Below are 20295 nucleotides of genomic sequence, written 5' to 3' on the forward strand. Positions count from 1 at the left end.
ATGGTGCACATACACCTTCATTATTGCGTTCCTCCACAAAAAGAAAGCTTTGTTTTCGATGACCAATAATTCCAGCAGTACAACACATCAGCTAAGGGCAATTCCAACAGAATGACCGCTCCCCACAATAAATGGGGGGCGCCTTTTGCGTGGTCACGTGCAGGCCCCCAGATCCCAGTGTGGCTCCAAGTAGTTTGGGCTGACTTCACCCTCCCCAGGCTGGGTACCTGGAGTTCTCTGCCTACCTCAGTCAATCGCCCAATCCCACTTGGGGAGGCGTTGCCAGGGGATCAGCCAGGTAAGGGGAGGGACTGCCCTGCCCAAACAATACAGTGGTACCTCGGTTTAAGTACACAATTGGTTCCGGAAGTCTGTACTTAACCTGAAGCGTACTTAACCTGAAGCGAACTTTCCCGTTGAAAGTAATGGAAAGTGGATTAATCTGTTCCAGATGGGTCCGCGGAGTACTCAACCTGAAGCGTACTTAACCTGAAGTATGAGTGTAATTGGTTCTGGAAGTCCGTACTTAACCTGAAGCGAACTTTCCCATTGAAAGTAATGGAAAGTGGATTAATCCGTTCCAGATGGGTCCGCGGAGTACTTAAACTGAAAGTACTCAAACCGAAGCATACTTAAACCGAGTATGTAGAAGGTGAATCTTACCTGCAAGCATCAGTTGGCTCCAGAGCTTCTCCCACCCTGCCCTCCCTCAGTTAAGTCTTCTTTTGCAGGTTAACCTCTTCTCCACAGGTACACAGGCACTGCTAAATCAGGGCCACTGTTGAAGGGCCGGAAAGGAATTTTCCTGCATTGTCAGGGTTTGCCTTTCCCGTAGCAAAACGTCACAACTTTGGCGGTTTCAGGCCTTGGGCAGAATCCTTTAGTCCAGTGGTTCCCAACAGGTGGTCCGGGGACCCCCAGGGGTCCACGAGCTATGCCAGAGGGGTCCGCAAGATGCTATTAGAATAAAAAATATATTAAATATATTTCGTATGATAACAGATTTTTTGTTTTGGCCGCTTCCTGCATGAGCAGAGTCTAGCGCAAAACTAGAATTAGATAGAAGCAGTAGTTCTGCTGTATGCCGTTAGGTGGCGCTTTACAAACACTACTGTTTTGCAAAGAGGCAGCGCACGCATTCTACTAACGCTCACCTCCCCAAGATGCTTTGCACGCGTCGGCTTCATTTGTGCGCTACTGCGCAGGTACCCTGTCTTCTCCATTCCCCTCCCTCCTCCCTGGCGCGCGCTGCCTCTTTGCAAAACAGTAGTGTTTGTAAACAAAGCGTTGTTTTTCGCGGAAGCTACAGTTCGCGTAGTTAAAAATGGACCGTGGGTTAAAAAGTGGTTCGTTAAAACGACAAAGGCCTACAGATGAAGAGGAAGATAATGCATTTGATGTTCAAGCAAGTAAGTCAGTGACTCTCAAACCGATCTTGTCAGTGTCCATTGAACCTAAATCGTCGGCGTCCCTTGAACCTAACCCTTCCAAGATCAGTGTTAAACTTACTGGAATAATTAGATTAGGAATTAGGAATTAGATTTAGGATTAGGAATTAATGGGGGTCCTTGTCACAATAGCAGCTCGATGAGGGGTCCTCGAGAAAATTTTGTTGGGAACCCCTGCTTTAGTCTATCTTCCTAAATGGGGGGGGGGAGCAGTGATTCACGCCCCTCTCGCGGCAGTAATCCCAGAGTTCCCCGTTAAAGGGGTATTGAGGGGAGGCATTGGCCATACGCCGAGAGCTTGTCATTGCTCTCGGCGGCGAAACAGGGTGGGCTCTCTGCTTGAACATATGTTCTCCAGAGCCAGCCCAATCCCCACACATTCTGGATAATCCTGATGTCTCCCAGATCCCCGGCTGGGGACTGGGTAGGATAAACACCCAAGGCCTGAGCCAAGGTCTCCCTACATCTGAATCTCAATAAAGTTGTGGCCAATTTTAATCCCATGGCACGTTGTCTTGAGTCATTATTCCGCTCGGGGGTCGCCTGGGGTTGGGGGGACTCCGCCTGTCCATGCAAAAGAGTTTAACAAGGCATGCTGGAGTTTTGACCACTTCCAACCTCCCCCCGCAAGCAAGACCCCTTTGCTGTCATTGCCGATTGAAGCTGACATTTCACCATGCAGGTCTTACTATCTGTTTGCTGTACAGCTCAAGGAAATGCTACGTTTTCATAGCTTCAATGAGGATTAGTGACGTAAGTGGATGGTAGTTATTTTCAGTAGAGGAAAGTATGAGATCATGGAAACCTGTTCAGTGAATTGTTGTTTATTAAAAAAGAGAGAGGAGAATTTCAAGAGGTGCTGCTGCAAGTGAGTGGAAAGCACTACAGCAGCTTTAAGTTGTGATGTCTGTTCCTGTTTTGTAAACCCTTCCTGAATACTGATGGCAACGACCATAGAATTGTAGAATTGTGAAGTTGGAAGGGATCCTGGGGGTTATCTAGTTCAACCCCCTGCAATGCAGGAATCTCAACTAAAGCATCCATGACAGATGGCCATCCAACCTCTGCTTAAAAACCTCAAAACAAAGGAGAATCCACAACCTCCCAAGGGGAGGTTGTTCCACTGTCAAACAGTTCTTTCTTTCACAAAGGTCCTCCTTGATACATCCTGGAATAGCATTAGCCTTTTTTGCTGCTTCCTCACTCCATTGACTCATGTTAAGCTTGTGGTTTATTAAGACCCCTAGATCCTTTTCACATGTGCTACTGGCAAGCCAGGTGTCCTCCCATCTTCTGTTTCTGCAGCTGCTTATTCCTGCTTAAGTGTAGAACCTGACATTTCTCCATATTGAAATCCATTTTGTTCGTTTTGGTCCAGTTCCCCAATCAGTTAAGGCCAATACAAATTCTGTCATCTGTGGCATTAGCCAACCCTCCCAGTTTGGTGTCATCTGTAAATTGGATGAGCACCCCCTCAATTCCTTGATCCAAGTCATTTTCAAAGACGTCGGACAACAACGGGCCCAGGATAGAACCCTGTGGCACCCCACTTGTAAATTGTGACTATGAACTGAACTGATTGAGTTCTTGCTTATGCTTTTTCTTCCCCCTTCAACTCTTTACTTAAATTTTTAAAAAGTGGTACATTGCTAAAGTGAATATTTGGCTGGAGTGAGGGAAGGTTAGGTCATGACATGAGCATTCTGTGTTATCTGGCAGTGTGATGCTTTGTCGGCTTTAAAAAATAAAGATAATACTGTGTGTTAATGGAACCATAGGAAAGCAGCTATCTTTCAGAGGTGACGAAGGCTCTGTAGCATTGCTACTCATAAAAAAAGAGAAAAAGATGTGGTGACAAGCTGTGAAACGAAATGAAACTAAAGGGCCAAGAAGGTGATCTAATAATCTTTGGATGTCCACACTAGCTCATTCTCACATGATCTGTCATTCAAAATAGTCCAAAGAACCATGGGCAGTTGACATCTCATGCTCTTCTTAAATGAGGTTCCTTACCCCTGTGGTACTTTCCTATGGAGCAGTTGACACAAGGTTTACAACAGGTGAGGATGCATCGGGGAAAGAAGTGTATCTCCCCCCCCCCAAAAAAAATTAAGATATTTCAGAAAATGTCATAGGTGCAGTACAGAAGTGCAGCAATGATAGAAGTCTGGACCAGAGTCTAATCACGGTTCAGCAAGCTTTTTCAGCAGGGGGCCGGTCCACTGTCCCTCAGACCTTGTGGGGGGCCGGACTATATTTTGGAAAAAAAATGAACTATATCCTATGCCCCACAAATAACCCAGAGATGCATTTTGAATTTTTTTTAAAAAACATTCTGCTCATGAAAAACATGTTGATTCCCGGACCATCCGCGGGCCGGATTTAGAAGGCGATTGGGCCGCTTCCAGCCCCCAGGCCTAAGTTTGGGGACCCCTGGTCTAACCAGGGCCAGCTCTAGGTATAGTCTCGGTGGCACGGGGCGCCAGGGCGCCGGGCTGGCAGGCGGGGCGCTGCAGGGCAAAGCCGCGCGGAAGCCATGCTGCGCGCTGCGAGGGCTGGGGCGCCGGAGCGATCTCTGCGCCTCAGCGCCAGGGCGCCCAACCTGCTCAAGAGTGCCCTGGGTCTAAATAATGGTGTGGGGAAACTCCTCAGTTCCATTGTGGGAATTGTAGGCAGAGCCATATCAAAAATAAAGAGGGCATGGCTGAATTGTAAGCTTAGGCACACATTGTTAACATACATACATACTATTTTCACGAGTATCATCAGTGCCAAGCAACTGAGAGTGTACTAAAGCAACATTCTAAAGTCTTTGCAAACCTTGAGTCAGCCCTTGAACAGTTAATTCATGACCTCGTGTTATTGTTTCAGTGTTTCTTATTATATTTGCCATCTAAATTGCAGGGAAACCCATAAGGACATAAAAATTATTGTTCTGTGAGTGGCAGCTACAATTCTAATGATAGAAACAGATGTGTAAGTTGCAGCAAGATTCCTTGGTGGCTGTATTTTTTGGCCTTTGTGCACTACGCTCTCCCCGCCCCATGCTGCCCCCCCCATTTTGGGTGAATTCTTTTTGCACTCACCCGCCATTATTATTATTACTACTAGTGCTATTATTATTTACTTAACCACCACTACTGAGATATAGCACAGCTCCAGAAGATTTTACTGAGTTAGGTAAAGCCTGAAGCTGGAGAAAAGACATTCTTGAGTGGATGGCTGCTGAGTAGAGAAGAACTATTTAATTTCTTTTTAGCTGGGTTTTTCATCAACAGTGCTTGTTATTTCAGCTCAACCAAGCATTAGGAGCCTCCATTGCTTTTCCACATGGCATGGCTGCTCTTATATTTAAAATCCCCTTTCTTTAGTGGAAAACTTCTATAGTAACTCTGGAATGCTAAGGAGAGCATTGGGGCTTACAGGCTGTACTTGACCCACTTAAACCCCTCTTTTTAAAAAATAAATAAATCGAAAAATGAGTTGTAAACTGAGAGATACTTCCAGAATGGACAGTTTCTAGAACAGACACTGAATAAAGACTTTCGAATAAGGAAAACTAATGCAGGGTCACCACTTAACCCATACATTCTTAAAGGAGATATTATTATTTTCTGATATATTCCTCTTGATCTTTTAGTGTGGCAGCACCTACACTGTAGAACCCCTTGCCTATTGGTATCAGAAAGGCACCTTCTCTGTACTCTTGCTACAAACATTTGTATTTAGACATGCCTACCAGATGTTTAGGGACACGGGTGGCGTGGCACTGTGGGTTAAACCACAGAGCCTAGGGCTTGCCGATCAGAAGGTCGGCGGTTCGAATCCCTGCAACGAGGGTGAGCTCCCGTTGCTCGGTCCCAGCTCCTGCCAACCTAGCAGTTCGAAAGCACGTCAAAGTGCAATTAGATAAATAGGTACCCGCTACAGCGGGAAGGTAAACGGCGTTTCTGTGCGCTGCTCTGGTTTGCCAGAAGCGGCTTTGTCATGCTGGCTACATGACCTTGAAGTTGTACGGCAGCTCCCTCGGCCAATAACGCGAGATGAGCGCCACAACCCCAGAGTCAGTCACGACTGGAGCTAATAGTCAGGGGTTCCTTTACCTTTACCAGATGTTTAGAAAGTCGATGCAAGTTTTAATCTTTTTTTAGTCTGTTGTTATTTAAACTTTTAAGTTTTAAATTACTACTACTAATAATAATAGTAGTAGTAATAATTAGTTTTTACTAATTAATTTTATTATTTATATCCCGTCCTTCTGACAGGGTTTCTCCAGCCACTCTGGGTGGCTTCCAGCAGAATATAAAAACCATAATATTCATTTTTCTTAGTGATAATTTCATTGTTTTATCTTTTTCATTAACTGCTTTGAGGGTTTGTTTGTTTTTTACAACCAAGCTGTGTCATTACAGCTGAGAAGATTGGGAGTGTGTTGACAAATGTCCTCTAAAAAATTTTTTTTTGCCAAGTTGGGACAAAGAAAGTTTCAAGGTAACTTGATGCTATAGATCAGTGTTTCCCAACCAGTGTGCCTCCAGATGTTTTGGGACTACAACTCCCATCATCCCTAGCTAGCAAGACCAGTGGTCAGGAATGGTGGGAGTTGTAGTCCCAAAACATCTGGAGGCACACTGGTTGGGAAACACTGCTATAGATGAAACTGCCATACTGCAAAGAGAGAGGGGAGGCTGAGTAACAAGGCACATATTGTATTATTTATTTTTAAAATAACAATATACTTAATTTTTTAAAAAAGTATTTTCCCTAAGTGCTGAAAGGGGGTCATTACATCAGCAATGCTTTCAGTATCCATGCCAGACATGTCAGTACAGTGGTACCTCGGTTTATGAACACAATTGGTTCCGGAAGTCTGTTCATAAACTGAAGCGTTCATAAACTGAAGCGAACTTTCCCATTGAAAGTAATGGAAAGTGGATTAATCCGTTCCAGATGGGTCCGCGGCGTTCGTAAACCAAAAATTCATAAACCGAGGTGTTCATAAACTGAGGTTCCACTGTATTGGCATACACCAGGCATAGGCAAACTTGGCCCTCCAGATGTTTGGGGACTACAACTCCCATCATCCCTAACCACTGGTCTTGTTAGCTAGGGATGATGGGAGTTGTAGTCCCAAAACATCTGGAGGGCCAAGTTTGCCTATGCCTATACTATGTAAGAGGCTTTAAGCTGAAGGAAAGTGACTAGCCCAAGCTACCAAGTGAGTTCACAGTTGAGGTAAGGATTGAATGAGACTTCTTCGCTCAGGGGTCAGCAAACTTTTTCAGCAGGGGGCCGGTCCACTGTCCCTCAGACCCTGTGAGGGGCCGGACTATATTTTGAAGAAAAAAATACGAATGAATTCCTATGCCCCACAAATAACCCAGAGATGCATTTTAAATAAAAGAACACATTCTATTCATGTAGAAACACACTGATTCCCGGATTGTCCGCGGGCCGGATTTAGAAGGCGATTGGGCCGCATCCGGCCCCCAGGCCTTAGTTTGAGGACCCCTGGCTCACAGCTATTTCTTATTGGCAGCAAACCTATGCACACATTCTTGGGAGTAAGCCCTGTTGAATGCAGAGGGATGTACTTGCAATTAAACATGCATAGGACTGCCCCTTTGTACCTTAGCTCTTGAGTCGCATCCTTGGCCGACTGCTAACACTGTTCTTATATGGCAAGAGTGGGGAATGTTTCCAAGTTTATGGGCTACAGCTCCCAGCATCCTTGACCATCACGCTGGCTGGGGCTGATGAGAGTTGTAGTCCAACCTTTGTGGTACAGTACTGAGTCCTTATATATAAGCTAAGAAAGAGCTGGCTCTAAATATAGGCCAATATGTGCTTTGGATTGAATGTCAATATGACATGAAAGCATTAGTAAAATACGATACTTCAACAACACAGGGAAATGTTGGCAGGCCTATATTTTTAAAAGCATAAAAGCAAAAAAGGTGGTTTTAATTTGTTCCAGTGTGCAGGCTGCCTTATAGTTTGGGGTTTGTCGCTTGGATTCAAATCTACCCAGAGGTTCACTGGTTCAAATGAAAACAAGGGCATTCCCATCAGTAGCATGGAGATTATTACTCAGAAGGACTTGCTTTTGAATTTTGCGCTCGGGTCAAGTTCCCAGGCAGCACCAATAAGGAATCTGTAACAACAACAACAACAACAACAACAACAACAACAACAACAACAACAACAACAACAATATATTGCTGAACTTCATAATGGATTTTTTAAAAATAGTAGCAAATATATTACTTAACAGTTTTAAAAGTAGCCCTCTGCCCCGTGGCGGATAAACTAGAGAAATTACAAAGCTCTTCGATATATTTATCATACACTTGAGAAGTCAAACGTGAACAGCGCCTTTGAGCCAATTATTCCTGACTTTCACTTTGGGCTTCAGGTGACCTCTTGTGGTGAGCCATAGAGCTTGCAAAAACATGACAGTGTTGCTGCTTCATTGTCACAGGGATTCTTCCAGCAGTGGGCCTGATTTCAAAATACAGTGGTACCTCGGTTTACAAACACAATTGGTTCTGGAAGTCTGTACTTAACCTGAAGCGTACTTAACCTGAAGCGAACTCTCCCATTGAAAGTAACGGAAAGTGGATTAATCCGTTCCAGACAGGTCCACGGAGTACTTAAACTGAAAATACTCAAACCGAGGCGTACTTAAACCGAGGTATGACTGTACCTCTGCATTCACAGAGGTGGTATATTTATTTTCCTTAAAGCAAAATTGGCAAGTGTTTTGTAGTGTTTTGAATGTATTTGGATTAAATCACGAAAGGTGGTTAAGTTACTGTATTTAACTTGCCTAAGTTGCATGTTTTCATCTGGGGAATGGTTTTAAAAAGAGGGTTGCTTGCCATTTTTCTGAAAATGCCCCTTTTAGACCATTGTTGTTTGCTGTGGGAAAATGCCAGCTCCATCAGTGCGTTAAGGAGCAGCTTTAGATTGCAACCCTTTTAGATGTTGTGTTTTTGCATGGATGTGGTGCTTTCCAAAACAGTGCTTAGAAATGTGGGACCACTGAGCATTGTTTGATTCAGCTATCAGTAAATTAATGGACCCAGTTACAGGTAGGTAGCCGTGTTGGTCTGAGTCGAAGCAAAATAAAAAAATTCCTTCAGTAGCACCTTAAAGACCAACTAAGTTTATATTTTGGTATGAGCTTTCGTGTGCATGCACACTTCTTCAGATACCTATCTGAAGAAGTGTGCATGCACACGAAAGCTCATACCAAAATATAAACTTAGTTGGTCTTTAAGGTGCTACTGAAGGAATTTTTTTATTAATGGACCCAGTTCAACACTGTAGCTCGGAAGCGATGAATGGCCCCCTGAATTCCTTCTGCTCCCAGGCCTGTAATCTGAATCCTTTAATTAGCCTGCCTTTATTTTGGCCGGTGCCTAATGAGTGGCAATACTTTGGTTCATGCCAAAGACAGAAAGCGCTGCACGAATTTCCTCATGCTTGTTTTTCAACAACCACATTTTCCAGATAGTAGTATCTCAGAAAGCTGGAAGATCATCCAGTGCAACTGCTTGCACTCACACAAGATCCCTTATGCCTCAACATTTTTAATGAATTAGCAAGAGTATCCAGATGTTTGGGTTGCCAGCATCAAGGGTGCTTGCAGCTTAATACTGTAGAGCAGGCATCCCCAAACTCGGCCCTCCAGATGTTTTGGGACTACAATTCCCATCATCCCTGACCACTGCTCCTGTTAGCTAGGGATGATGGGAGTTGTAGTCCCAAAACATCTGGAGGGCCGAGTTTGGGGGTGCCTGCTGTAGAAGGATCATACAGATGCTGTAAATGTGGTGGGTTTTTTTTTTTGGCAACAGGTTCCCTTTTAAAATAACTGGTTGTATTTTCTGCGGAAAGGGTCCATCATGATTAAGTGAGGGGAAAATGCAGACTACCAGTTTGATGCCAACATATGGATGCTGTGGGGAATTTCCATGAACGAGGAGCACCGATCAAACAATGAGCACCCATCTGGAAGCAACCAAACTTCTGTTGTACTGGAGGAGCTTATAGAGCAAGAAGTACATTGAGTTACACAAAAACACATGGCTAAGAGCAGGCTTCCTCAAACTCGGCCCTCCAGATGTTTTTGGCCTACAACTCCCATGATCCCTAGCTGGCAGGACCAGTGGTCAGGGATTATGGGAATTGTAGTCTCAAAACATCTGGAGGGCCGAGTTTGAGGAAGCCTGGCTAAGAGTAACAGTTAGGGTCTGTTGTGTTGTGTGGCAAACCAAAACCTTGGAACTTCCAGCTTATCCTGACCTCTGCCATTTCCCCTCCCACAAGGCCAGAGCTGAGACACTGAACTCCGCATACAGCAATTGGAATGCAACCTTAAAGGAACCTATTCAGAGATGAGCCTCACTGAGTTTAATAAGACATGTGTTGTTGTTGTTTAGTCGTTTAGTCGTGTCTGACTCTTCGTGACCCCATGGACCATAGCACGCCAGGCACTCCTGTCTTGCACTGCCTCCCGCAGTTTGGTCAAACTCATGTTCGTAGCTTCGAGAACACTGTCCAACCATCTTGTCCTCTGTCGTCCCCTTCTCCTAGTGCCCTCAATCTTTCCCAACATCAGGGTCTTTTCCAGGGAGTCTTCTCTTCTCATGAGGTGGCCAAAGTATTGGAGCCTCAGCTTCACGATCTGTCCTTCCAGGGAGCACTCAGGGCTGATTTCCTTAAGAATGGATAGGTTTGATCTTCTTGCAGTCCATGGGACTATCAAGAGTCTCCTCCAGCACCATAATTCAAAAGCATCAATTCTTCGGCGATCAGCCTTCTTTATGGTCCAGCTCTCACTTCCATACATCACTACTAGGAAAACCATAGCTTTAACTATACGGACCTTTGTCGGCAAGGTGATGTCTCTGCTTTTTAAGATGCTGTCTAGGTTTGTCATTGCTTTTCTCCCAAGAAGCAGGCGTCTTTTAATTTCGTGACTGCTGTCACCATCTGCAGTGATCATGGAACCCAAGAAAGTGAAATCTCTCACTGCCTCCATTTCTTCCCCTTCTATTTGCCAGGAGGTGATGGGACCAGTGGCCATGATCTTAGTTTTTTTGATGTTGAGCTTCAGACCATATTTTGCGCTCTCCTCTTTCACCCTCATTAAAAGGTTCTTTAATTCCTCCTCGCTAAGACATGTAGTACAGTCCTATACATGTCCACATGGAATTAAGTCACACTTCTTTAAATAGTAAGTGCACGTAGGATGGCAGTCTTACTCCACCCCCCCAAAAAAATCCCCAATATCCTACTTCTATGGTTGTTTCCCATTATTGTGATTTCCCTCTGTTCCTGGTTGCTCTTTCCCTCATTACGTGACTGGGGTTGCAGCGCTCATCTCGCTTTCAAGCCGAGGGAGCCAGCGTTTGTCCACAGACAGTTTTCCGGGTCGTGTGGCCAGCATGTCTAAACCGCTTCTGGTGCAACGGAATAGTCCCCCTTCTAACCCCAGTTGGCTGCTCATAGAGCATCAAATTAAAACTCGTGTCATAATCTATAGGCACCAACACTGGCCGAATGCCTCATATGCTTTAATGCCATATCTCCGACTTTTTAAATAGCATTTGCAACTGAAGCAGCATAGCAGAGAAGTTGTTTAACTGATAGAAGATGATAAAGACACAAACACTTCCTGTTAGTGTCAGAGTCTTGGCAGGGATGGGATTCCATGGGGACTGCATTATAACTTTTGTAGCGGGTAAATGCTTCAAATTGTCTTGACAACAGCTGGGCCTCGTTCATAACATTAGTTTCACATTATCTTTCTGGTTTTAGATACCGTTGAAAATCCTGACTGTCCTAACTCAAATACTTCTGCCCTCTTTAAGGTTCCTCTGTTTATCTAAGCAGTTCAGTTTGTTAACTGAAGAACGAAAACTTAATTTGCCTGCGTCATTAAGAAATCCAGCCCTAGCACTTGAAGTGCTTTCAGTTTCCCCCAGTTGATACTGAAATATAAACTCCATTCTACGTGGCACCCTAAAACTATGACTTTTTGCCCCATAAAAGAAGACTGTGTTAATGGTGGGTTGTTTTTTAAAAAAATCATTGCATGTACAGTGGTACCTTGCTACTCAAAAGGCTAGGCTCCCGAACAAATAGGCTCCCAAACGCCACAAACCCAGAAGTGAGTGTTCCAGTTTGTGAACATTTTTCAGAACCCGAATGTCCGACGCTGCTCCTGCAGCCAATCGGAAGCCGTGTCTCGGTTTTCGAATGGTTTCTGGAGTTGAACGGACTCTCAGAATGGATTACGTTCGAGGACCAAGGTACCACAATATGTGTGAAGCCTGTTACTTAGCACAGCTCAGATGTGAATGGTGTTGCCTAAGCTATACTGTGAACCTTAGAATATAATGTGATATGGTTTGTGCAGAAATCAGTGGCACAGCAGAGGGATATTCCCAGAACCTTATTTTGTGCAAAAACCTTCCTCTTAATACAATGTTTCTGGCTTTTCCATATCTCCTTTTTTATGCTAAGCATGCTGATAAGTATTTTTGAGCATCACTCCCAGTAACAAAACATGTGATGGAAATAAATGTTGGTTTGAAACATGGAGAAGAAACACCCAAGTTGGATTTGTGGAAAAGCTTCAGGCATATTTCCCCCTCGCTCTGGGTGACTGGTCATTAGGGTCAATTTCACATGACTTTGCCTTGACCTGTGGGTTAGGCCCAACCCAACTGCAGTCAGAGTATAAAGAGGTACTTTTTAATTGCTGCAACGTATGTTCAAAGAATCGGTTAGCCCACAGTAGGCCAGATCTACTTGACAGGCAGTCTTGAGCAGGTGGTGAATGAATTAGGTAACCTATTTTATTTACATGTATCAATCCAATTGTTATCCCATCCATCTTCTCAAGCCTACATACCGTAGGGATCCTGTCAGCCCCAGCTCAGCCATGCCCATTGGACTGCACTGCTTCACTCCACGGATTAAGCTAATTGGTCCACAACTTTGGATTTGCAAACATTCTTCCCATGCCTTATTATCCCTTGTTTAGGGATCTGGAAGCACTGATGATAAAAACAAGATTCCTTTGGATTACAAGGATAATACAGGCCTAGAAGCCAGGAGGTATAAATTATGCAGGAGTAACTGAGCCCTTTCGAATGCTTCCTTTTTTAAAAAAAATCAAAGCCTTGAAATAACTTCCCTTCTGCCATACTCACCTTTTAGGATTTTATTACCTTGGCACCATCTGTTCATTCCTTCTAGTTTTGCCTCATTGATTCCTTCTCCAAGTGAAACAAAATAATAATAATCCTTTTTTGGTTCATGAAAAATGCTGATCCTCTTTTCATGTTCAGGAGTAAGGGATGGAATATTTTGGAACTGGGAGTTGCCTAGAATAGTAGACTCCCCGTGGTGTGTGATTTGGAAGGGGCAGACGCATTCCTGTGTCACCAGATAATCCTACCCCATAAGGAAAAACAAAATGTGTCATGCTTGAGAGATACCTCAGCTGTTTGTTGGATAACTTTTCAAACAGACTCTTACCCTTTCATTTGAAATAAGAATATTGTCCCATTGCAATTAGTACAAGAGTTAAAACCGGATAGTTTTGAGCTCTTGGATTTCAGATTTCTTATCCTTGGAGAACCCTTTGCATATTGTAGGCAAAGGAACCTCCACTATGTTCTAGAGCACATGCTTGGGCCTGATTAAAAGGTGACGCTGGGAATGTAAAACAAAACCAAAAGAAAACAAGACGCTTATTGGAATTCCACATCCTGCTTCAGGTTTCAACTGACCCAGACCACAGTCACCATGTACTGAACACCTATAGAGATCGTAGTTCCATAACAGGGCCGTCTTAAGCGTATCTGGTGCCCTGGCGCCGTGGTGCGAAGATCCCTCCGGCGCCCCCCCCCCCGCCCTGTTTCCCAGCATGGCTGTCTGGTGGGTGTAGCGTGACTGCCGCAGGCACAGCAGCGCGCCGCCCCCCTGGCGGCCCGGCACACTGGCGCATTGTGCCACCCAGCCTTGCCTTAGAGCTGGCCCTGATCCATAATATAGTAAAGTTGCATTCATGAGTGATATAACCTGATTTAAGTGAGATACCAGTTGCATAGAACGTCACATGGGTTTTTCTCGCATGTGTTCTGGTGCAACATTTAAATCAGGTCTTAGTTTGTCTATGGCAGCAGCTAGGCATGTTGAATCTCGTTGTCGTGCCAAGTTGAGTCATGCCATACCATTTATTTGCACATTGCAGGGGAAGAAACATAATGATAGAAAAGCCAGTCTTTCAGGCTGTTTGGTTTACTGAGCTGCTCCTCATGGAGCTGTTCTTATTCTGGGAACGGGAAGCAGGTTTGAGTGGTCCCTAGGCATTGTGCTCTCGAAAAATCCTCATCTATCAGTAGGTCCTGGAGGATTTACTTGGCTGTGGCAGCAGCAACACTCTAAGTAGCGTCAGACCAATGTGATGTAGTGGTTGGAATGTCACCAAAAGACCTGGAAGACCATGGTTCCAGTCCCCATTCAGCCATGAAGCTCACTAGGGCCAATCACTCACTCTCAGCCTAACCTACCTTTGGGGAAGAGGACAGCTATGTATGCTAATGCACTGTCAGCAATGGGATCTGTCATGGCAATGGAAATAGTTGCCAAGTCTCCCGTTTTTCACGGGAAACCCCCAAATTTTAATCCATTTCCCACTGTTATCCTGAATAGAAAAAAATCCCGGAAATCCCCCGGATTTCCTACCTGCCAGGGAGGCTCCGTTTCTGGTGCCGCTCTGCCCATGTCTGGGCACCGGAAATGTCTGGATATGCGTATAAGCGACTTCCTGTGTCGCTCTGCCCATGTCTGGGCACTGGAAATGTCTGGATATGCGTAGAAACGACTTCCTGTGTCGCTCTGCCCATGCCTGGGCACCGGAAATCGGGCAGAGTGGCACCGGAAGTTGCTTCTACACATGCTGCTGATCCCACATTTTTCAGCGGGAGACTTGGCAGCTATGGCAATGGGCCCCTGGCAATTGAACTGCTTGAATACCACTGTTTTAAGGCTTCCATGGGGATTAACCTGCAGTGTAGAGCCTTGTTCTCCAGCATCTCCTTGCTGAGAGATGATCCACCGAGGACTGAGACAACTATTTTGATCCTTTTCATATTTTTGGCCCAGGAGCCAGTAGCATGCCATACTCTTTCATATGCCTTATTTACGTTTGAAATTTCATTTCAAGATGAAAGGAATAGCTAAATAGCCTCCCACCCACCCCCAAAATGTGGGGGCAATAGGTAATCTTGCTTATCTTTATCGCAGGTATTTTAATAGACGTTGAGAAGCTGTGCTGCAGAAATCCACATAGTTATTTTGAAGGGGTATGCTCCCAAGTCAAATAATAGATTAGATTTTTGCTTACTTATAGTAAGCGGCCATCTGTTCAGAATCTTGGAAGGTCAGTCCTGGATAGAATTATTCATTTTATATGGCCACGTCTGCAAAAAGCATGTCAAAGGGACAATCTGATGAATGCAACAAGAGTACGAGGGTTACTTTTCTCACAGTCCTCAGGAAAAATGGCATTATTATGGCTAGAGGAGAATTTAGTTTGGTCTGCATATGTGACGAGGCTGGAGAAAGCAAGCTTAGGTGTAGTGGAGCCAGCATAAACACACCTGCAAGGAAGATTTTGAGTGTGGCTAATGGTTTGTAGGAGGGAGCAGAAAGAGAGAGGCTTTCTTCTATCCTACCCTATGATGAGCTGAGGCTCTTTGGGCTGAGAGGATTTGAAGACACCGCCACCTGGCATAAAAGGGGGCTGCAATCACCCTGAGGTTTAGGGGACCATTCCACAGCATATTTGGGCAAGCTGAATTAATATACAAGTTGGAACATCCCTCCCTTTTAGATTCCACACTTATCCAAATTTTGTGATGCAGTTATTGACAGGGACACACACACACCGAAAAGTTATCTGTGTTTTAATTGGCGTATTTTGGGATGAAATACCTTTAGAAATGTGTATGTTGAGATAAAATACATGTGTAAAATATATTTTGCGATAAAATGCAAATTTAAATGCGACTCTTCATGCTTTACTTTTTAAATTCACATATTAATGAGGAAACAGGACGGAAGTGAACCAACCAATACAAAACTGATGCAGATCAGAAGTAGACCGATATGACTTTCCCTGCTTCTCCCCCATCCCATCCCATGTTCCACTGAATGTGTCTTGCAAACTTTCCCACATGAAATGGGTTCTTTCCTACTTTGAGGCTTGTTTGTTTACTCAAAAGATTTCTGTACTACCTTTCACCAAAAATGGCCACAAAGGAGGTTTACAACGTGTATTCTGGAATATGGTTTGTATGTTTGTTCTCTGTAGGTTTAGCCCAGGCATCCCCAATCTGCGGCCCTCCAGAAGTTTTGGCCTACAATTCCCATGATCCCTAGCTAACAGAACCAGTGGTCAGGGATGATGGGAATTGTAGTCCAAAACATCTGGAGGGCCAAAGTTTGGGGGTGCCTGATTTAGCCTTTTAGGTACCATCACCAAATTTGGCATGAGATTTCCCAATGGGGGTGGGGGGGGAGGTCTTCGACAACTTTTGGATGCTGGCCACCATTTTGAATCAAAATGGCAGACCCGAAGATGACTTTGGTGTGGCTTCAGCCAATTTTTGGCGTGACAGGTCCAAACTTATAAATTACACTGTCCATTTAAAAATCGTAGTATTTATTTATTTATTTATTTATTTACCACAGACTTAGATTTGAATCCCTGCTTAGTCCTGAAGCCCTGTGTGCTAATCAAGATCTCAGCATAGCCTACCGTACAAAGCTGAGGATTACCTGGTCTTCACTCAAAGTAAACCTATTGAAAGTAATGAACATAACTGAATACCATGTGTAGCATTCTGCTCCTCAGAGGAAAGGCATTAATATTTAAAATATGGTGAATGTGTGCAGAATATATATATATATTCATATATATTATTTCTCCCTCTTCATTCCAGGTGCTTTTATAATCTGCTGGACTCCAGGGTTAGTCTTGCTGCTCCTTGATGTTTGCTGCCCGCAGTGCAATGTCCTGGCATATGAAAAATTCTTCTTGTTACTTGCTGAATTCAACTCTGCCATGAACCCCATCATCTACTCTTACCGGGACAAGGAAATGAGCGCCACCTTCAAACAGATTCTCTGCTGTCAGCGGAACGAAAATGCCAACGGCCCAACAGAAGGCTCTGACCGATCGGCCTCATCACTCAACCACACCATCTTGGCCGGAGTGTGTAGTAATGATCACTCGGTGGTTTGAAATTGAACTGAAAGGGTTTTCTTTTCTTTTCTTTCTTTTTTTAAGGAAACAAAAACAAGACACCCACACATGAGAATTGAGTGCTGGGTGGATTACTAGTTACAAAACGATTGACAACATTGTTGGAGGTCTTGGAAGCAGAGAAAAATAACAATTTGACTAAGCTCTTCTTTAATCACTAATGGACGATAGTACTTTATTCACCAGCGCCCAGTCCACAAAACTGTCCAGTCTTTAGAAGCCTCACTGTTGTTTTGTTTTTATCTTCTGCTTGGTGAAAGTAGAAAACGAGCTGCTTACACTGGGAAGCTGACAAACGTTTGAGAAAGCCATTTTTAAAGCTACTCATAACTAGTCTTCATCAGATGATATTTTTGTGATGGCCCTAACTGAAAGCATCTCCAATTAATTAAGCTTAATAACTGCTTCGGTGCCTTCTCATTTAGAAATTTAGCCTTCCTCCTTGTTGTTGTTTTTAAAATGCATTTCATTAATAATTATCCCCATCAGCATGCTTTGTGATGGGCATTTTCAGGGCAAGGACAGAAACCTGTTGTAGCCTTCATTTTTATTTACACTGCCATTAACAATGAAATACATCTGTTTTACTACTACAGTTGTCAATATAGCGGATGGGAAATGAATGCCTTTCCCTTGATTTACTAGAGTTTGGAAGCAGGCTTGTTGCAGATATGGATGTGCTTAATTCTCACACTGAAATCAGTGGGAATTAAAAGTTGCTTGGTGACTGGCTATATTGCCCCCAAGACATTTAGTGTTCTTCAGTCAAGAATTAAGCAATCTGTGTGACATATACTGGAAGTTTTAAGAAGTTTCTTGTGGCCAGATCTTATGGTGGGTTATAAAATTCTGAAATAACCACCTTCAAATTGGCTAAGGTGAAGCATGACCGTGCATATGTTTTTAAAGTATGTTTGTATTGCCAAGTCTTCTAATTAAAGGGATTTTACTTTGGGGGGGGGGAGTAAAACTTTTTTTAAAAAGAAGGAATTTTCTTCGCTGTTTTGCACAGAGTGGGAGATATTTCTTTTTGATTTTTTAGATTGCTTAGGGCTGGGATGTATGTGGCCAGTTTTCCTCCTACTCACCCTAAAAAAGCTTGTGACATGATTGAGGGGGGATGACAGATTTATCTAGTTTCGGTGGGGAATGCTTAATGTTTGTGTCTTTTCTTTATTTTTAAAGCCACTGGCTGTGAGAATGGCAACAGCAGGCCTCTCTCCACTCACGCCAAGACTGGATCTCATAATCTGTTCACTGAGGTTTTCGTTTCAAATGGCAGTGGGTAGAGAGATGGAACTTGCCACCACCATCACCCTCATAGACAGTGTATTTTAAGATGTAGGAAAAGGCAATCTTACTATGGTAGGCAAATCTCACCAGAAATCAGATGAACTGATTCAGTCTCCCCTCCCACGCAAAAAAAAAAAAAGTCACCCCACATTTGCTACCTAAGAATGAGGTGGCAAATTCTGAGTGCTTTTGCCCCTTGGCCCTACTTTCTCCTGTCATCCAGTTATTTCCTTGACTCAAATTTCTGTTTTTTGGGTTTTTTTTACAGGCAACATAAATCAGTATCACAATGAAAATGTGTTAATATTCCGTTCCTACAAACAAGATTTGTTATTTAGAAAAATGGATTTAGAGTTAAGCCTTTGCTTTTGTTACTGTAATCTCTCGGTGGAGATTAAATATAAAGAGCTCTCTGTAGCGAAGGCTAAGGATTAAAAAAGGGGGGGAAAGAATTTGGGACCGTTGTGATATTGGCGTAGCTCGCTACATCAGTAACAAATTTGCAGGCCTTCTGTGCTGAGAATCTACGTACATCGGACAGAACATTTGCTTGAAACCTTTGCTTAAAATAGATCCCTCATTCTAATGTTCTGGAACAACACATTCAAGATAGTACCATGTTTGTGAGGTAGAGTATGTAGATTTCTAAGAACAACGTATAGCAATGTCAAAAAGGTAAAGAGTATGTACAAACATAGAATATTTAGTGATATCCTACGTGAAAGTAACAGAGAAGTGTGGCTGATCCTACCAAAAGGTACCCAGAAATCACCTGCCAGTTAACCAAAAGTTTGTGAGATGGCAAATACGAAATAAAATTAAAAGCAATGAACCCATTGTTCTTTACTTATGTAATTTGCCTAATGAAGCAGAAGTCAGACTGTTAGAATTTTTTTTAAAAAAATGCCCTCCATGCTAAGCCACTAATAAAGTTCTCTCGATGAATATGTAATGTTTGATGTACGTGTGCCTGTCATCATTCACTGGATTTGTTTGGCATCCCTCAGCCAAGCAGAACTAAAATGTTCCTCTATACTACAACTATAGAAATTGTCTAAATGGCTTAGAAGCCACTTTGGCAAGTAAACAGTTTATAAATAAGTAGAAAAGTAGCTATATCCAGAACAGTTGTGGCAATAAGATGTGTAGGCAAGACTCTACAGTCATACCTTGGTTTTTGAACAGCTAAGTTCTTGAACGTTTTGGCTCCCAAACGTTGCAAACCCGGAAGTGACTGTTCCGGTTTGCGGACTATTTTTGGGAGCCGAATGTTCGATGGGGCTTCCGCGGCTTCTGATTGGCTTCAGGAGCTTCCAGAACGGTTTCTGTTTGACTTCCAAGGTAGGATTGTACTGTAATGTATACACATAGGGAACACAAAACCTCACACCCACAAACTGATATGGAAATGTGAAAAACTGAGCTTAAGATTGAAAAAAACTTCATCTCACTGTACATCTACCTCTTCTGCGATTGTTGCTGTAGCATTAAATCTTATCTAGCAAAAGGCCTTGAGCCTATCTTGCATGTCACTGCACCTGCCTCCCCCCTTGTGCTGCCCTTTAAGTTGTAGGGTTGTTGGTAGTGTTTGGACAGCTGTCGGCAGGCACTGGGTCATCCATTCACCTGCTCCTGCAAGAGCCATCCTTACTGTCTCACAAACACAGAACATCAAAGCACATTTTGGGCAGCCATAAAGAATGTTAACTCCATTGCTTGTTTATCAGCGTTCATAAGGAACTCGCTCCCCGCTCGTGTTTTGCTAGGCAAGCATGAAGGAGCCGGGAATGTTCCTAGCAATTATATTCCCAAAGGCAGCCCAACACTTCAGTATGTTGCTGAAGAAAGAGGAGTTGGTCCTCAAGGGAGAAGGGAGGCCCACCTAAGGACCATCTCTTCATATGATGACATGCCTCTTCTCTCTTGGTAGCAGAAATGCAGAAATGCCAAGGCTGCTCTTTGATCTTTCGCACAGAGCGACCTCTGAAGAAATAAACAATCTGGCAGGCTAGATCAAAATAGAAGGGCCAAGTGTAGTGGTTAGCAAATGGTTTCTCAAATGTCAAGATTAGAAACCAGTTGACTGTACACATCACACACAAGAATTCCTGCAGATCCATCCCATCTTTGGGTCCCTTTAAGACTTGTAGCATGATTGCATTTGGTGTAATATGACTGTTTCTTAGAATTGCACTAGCCCCA

General features: G+C 43.6%; 1 protein-coding gene across 1 annotated transcript in view; it reads left to right on the forward strand.

Moving 5' to 3' along the window:
* The window catches only part of LPAR1 (lysophosphatidic acid receptor 1), a 54463-nt gene extending 35418 nt beyond the window's left edge, over positions 1-19045 (forward strand). Inside the window, exon 4 of the mRNA XM_035140876.3 lies at positions 16478-19045. Coding sequence (XP_034996767.1) covers positions 16478-16779 — 302 coding nt within the window. The 3' untranslated portion in view covers positions 16780-19045. The remainder of the gene's footprint in view (positions 1-16477) is intronic.
* The last annotated feature ends 1250 nt before the right edge of the window (positions 19046-20295 follow it).

Source organism: Zootoca vivipara, chromosome 15 (genome assembly GCF_965207765.1).
Source record: "Zootoca vivipara chromosome 15, rZooViv2.hap1.1, whole genome shotgun sequence".
NCBI classification, from domain to species: Eukaryota; Metazoa; Chordata; class Lepidosauria; order Squamata; family Lacertidae; genus Zootoca; species Zootoca vivipara.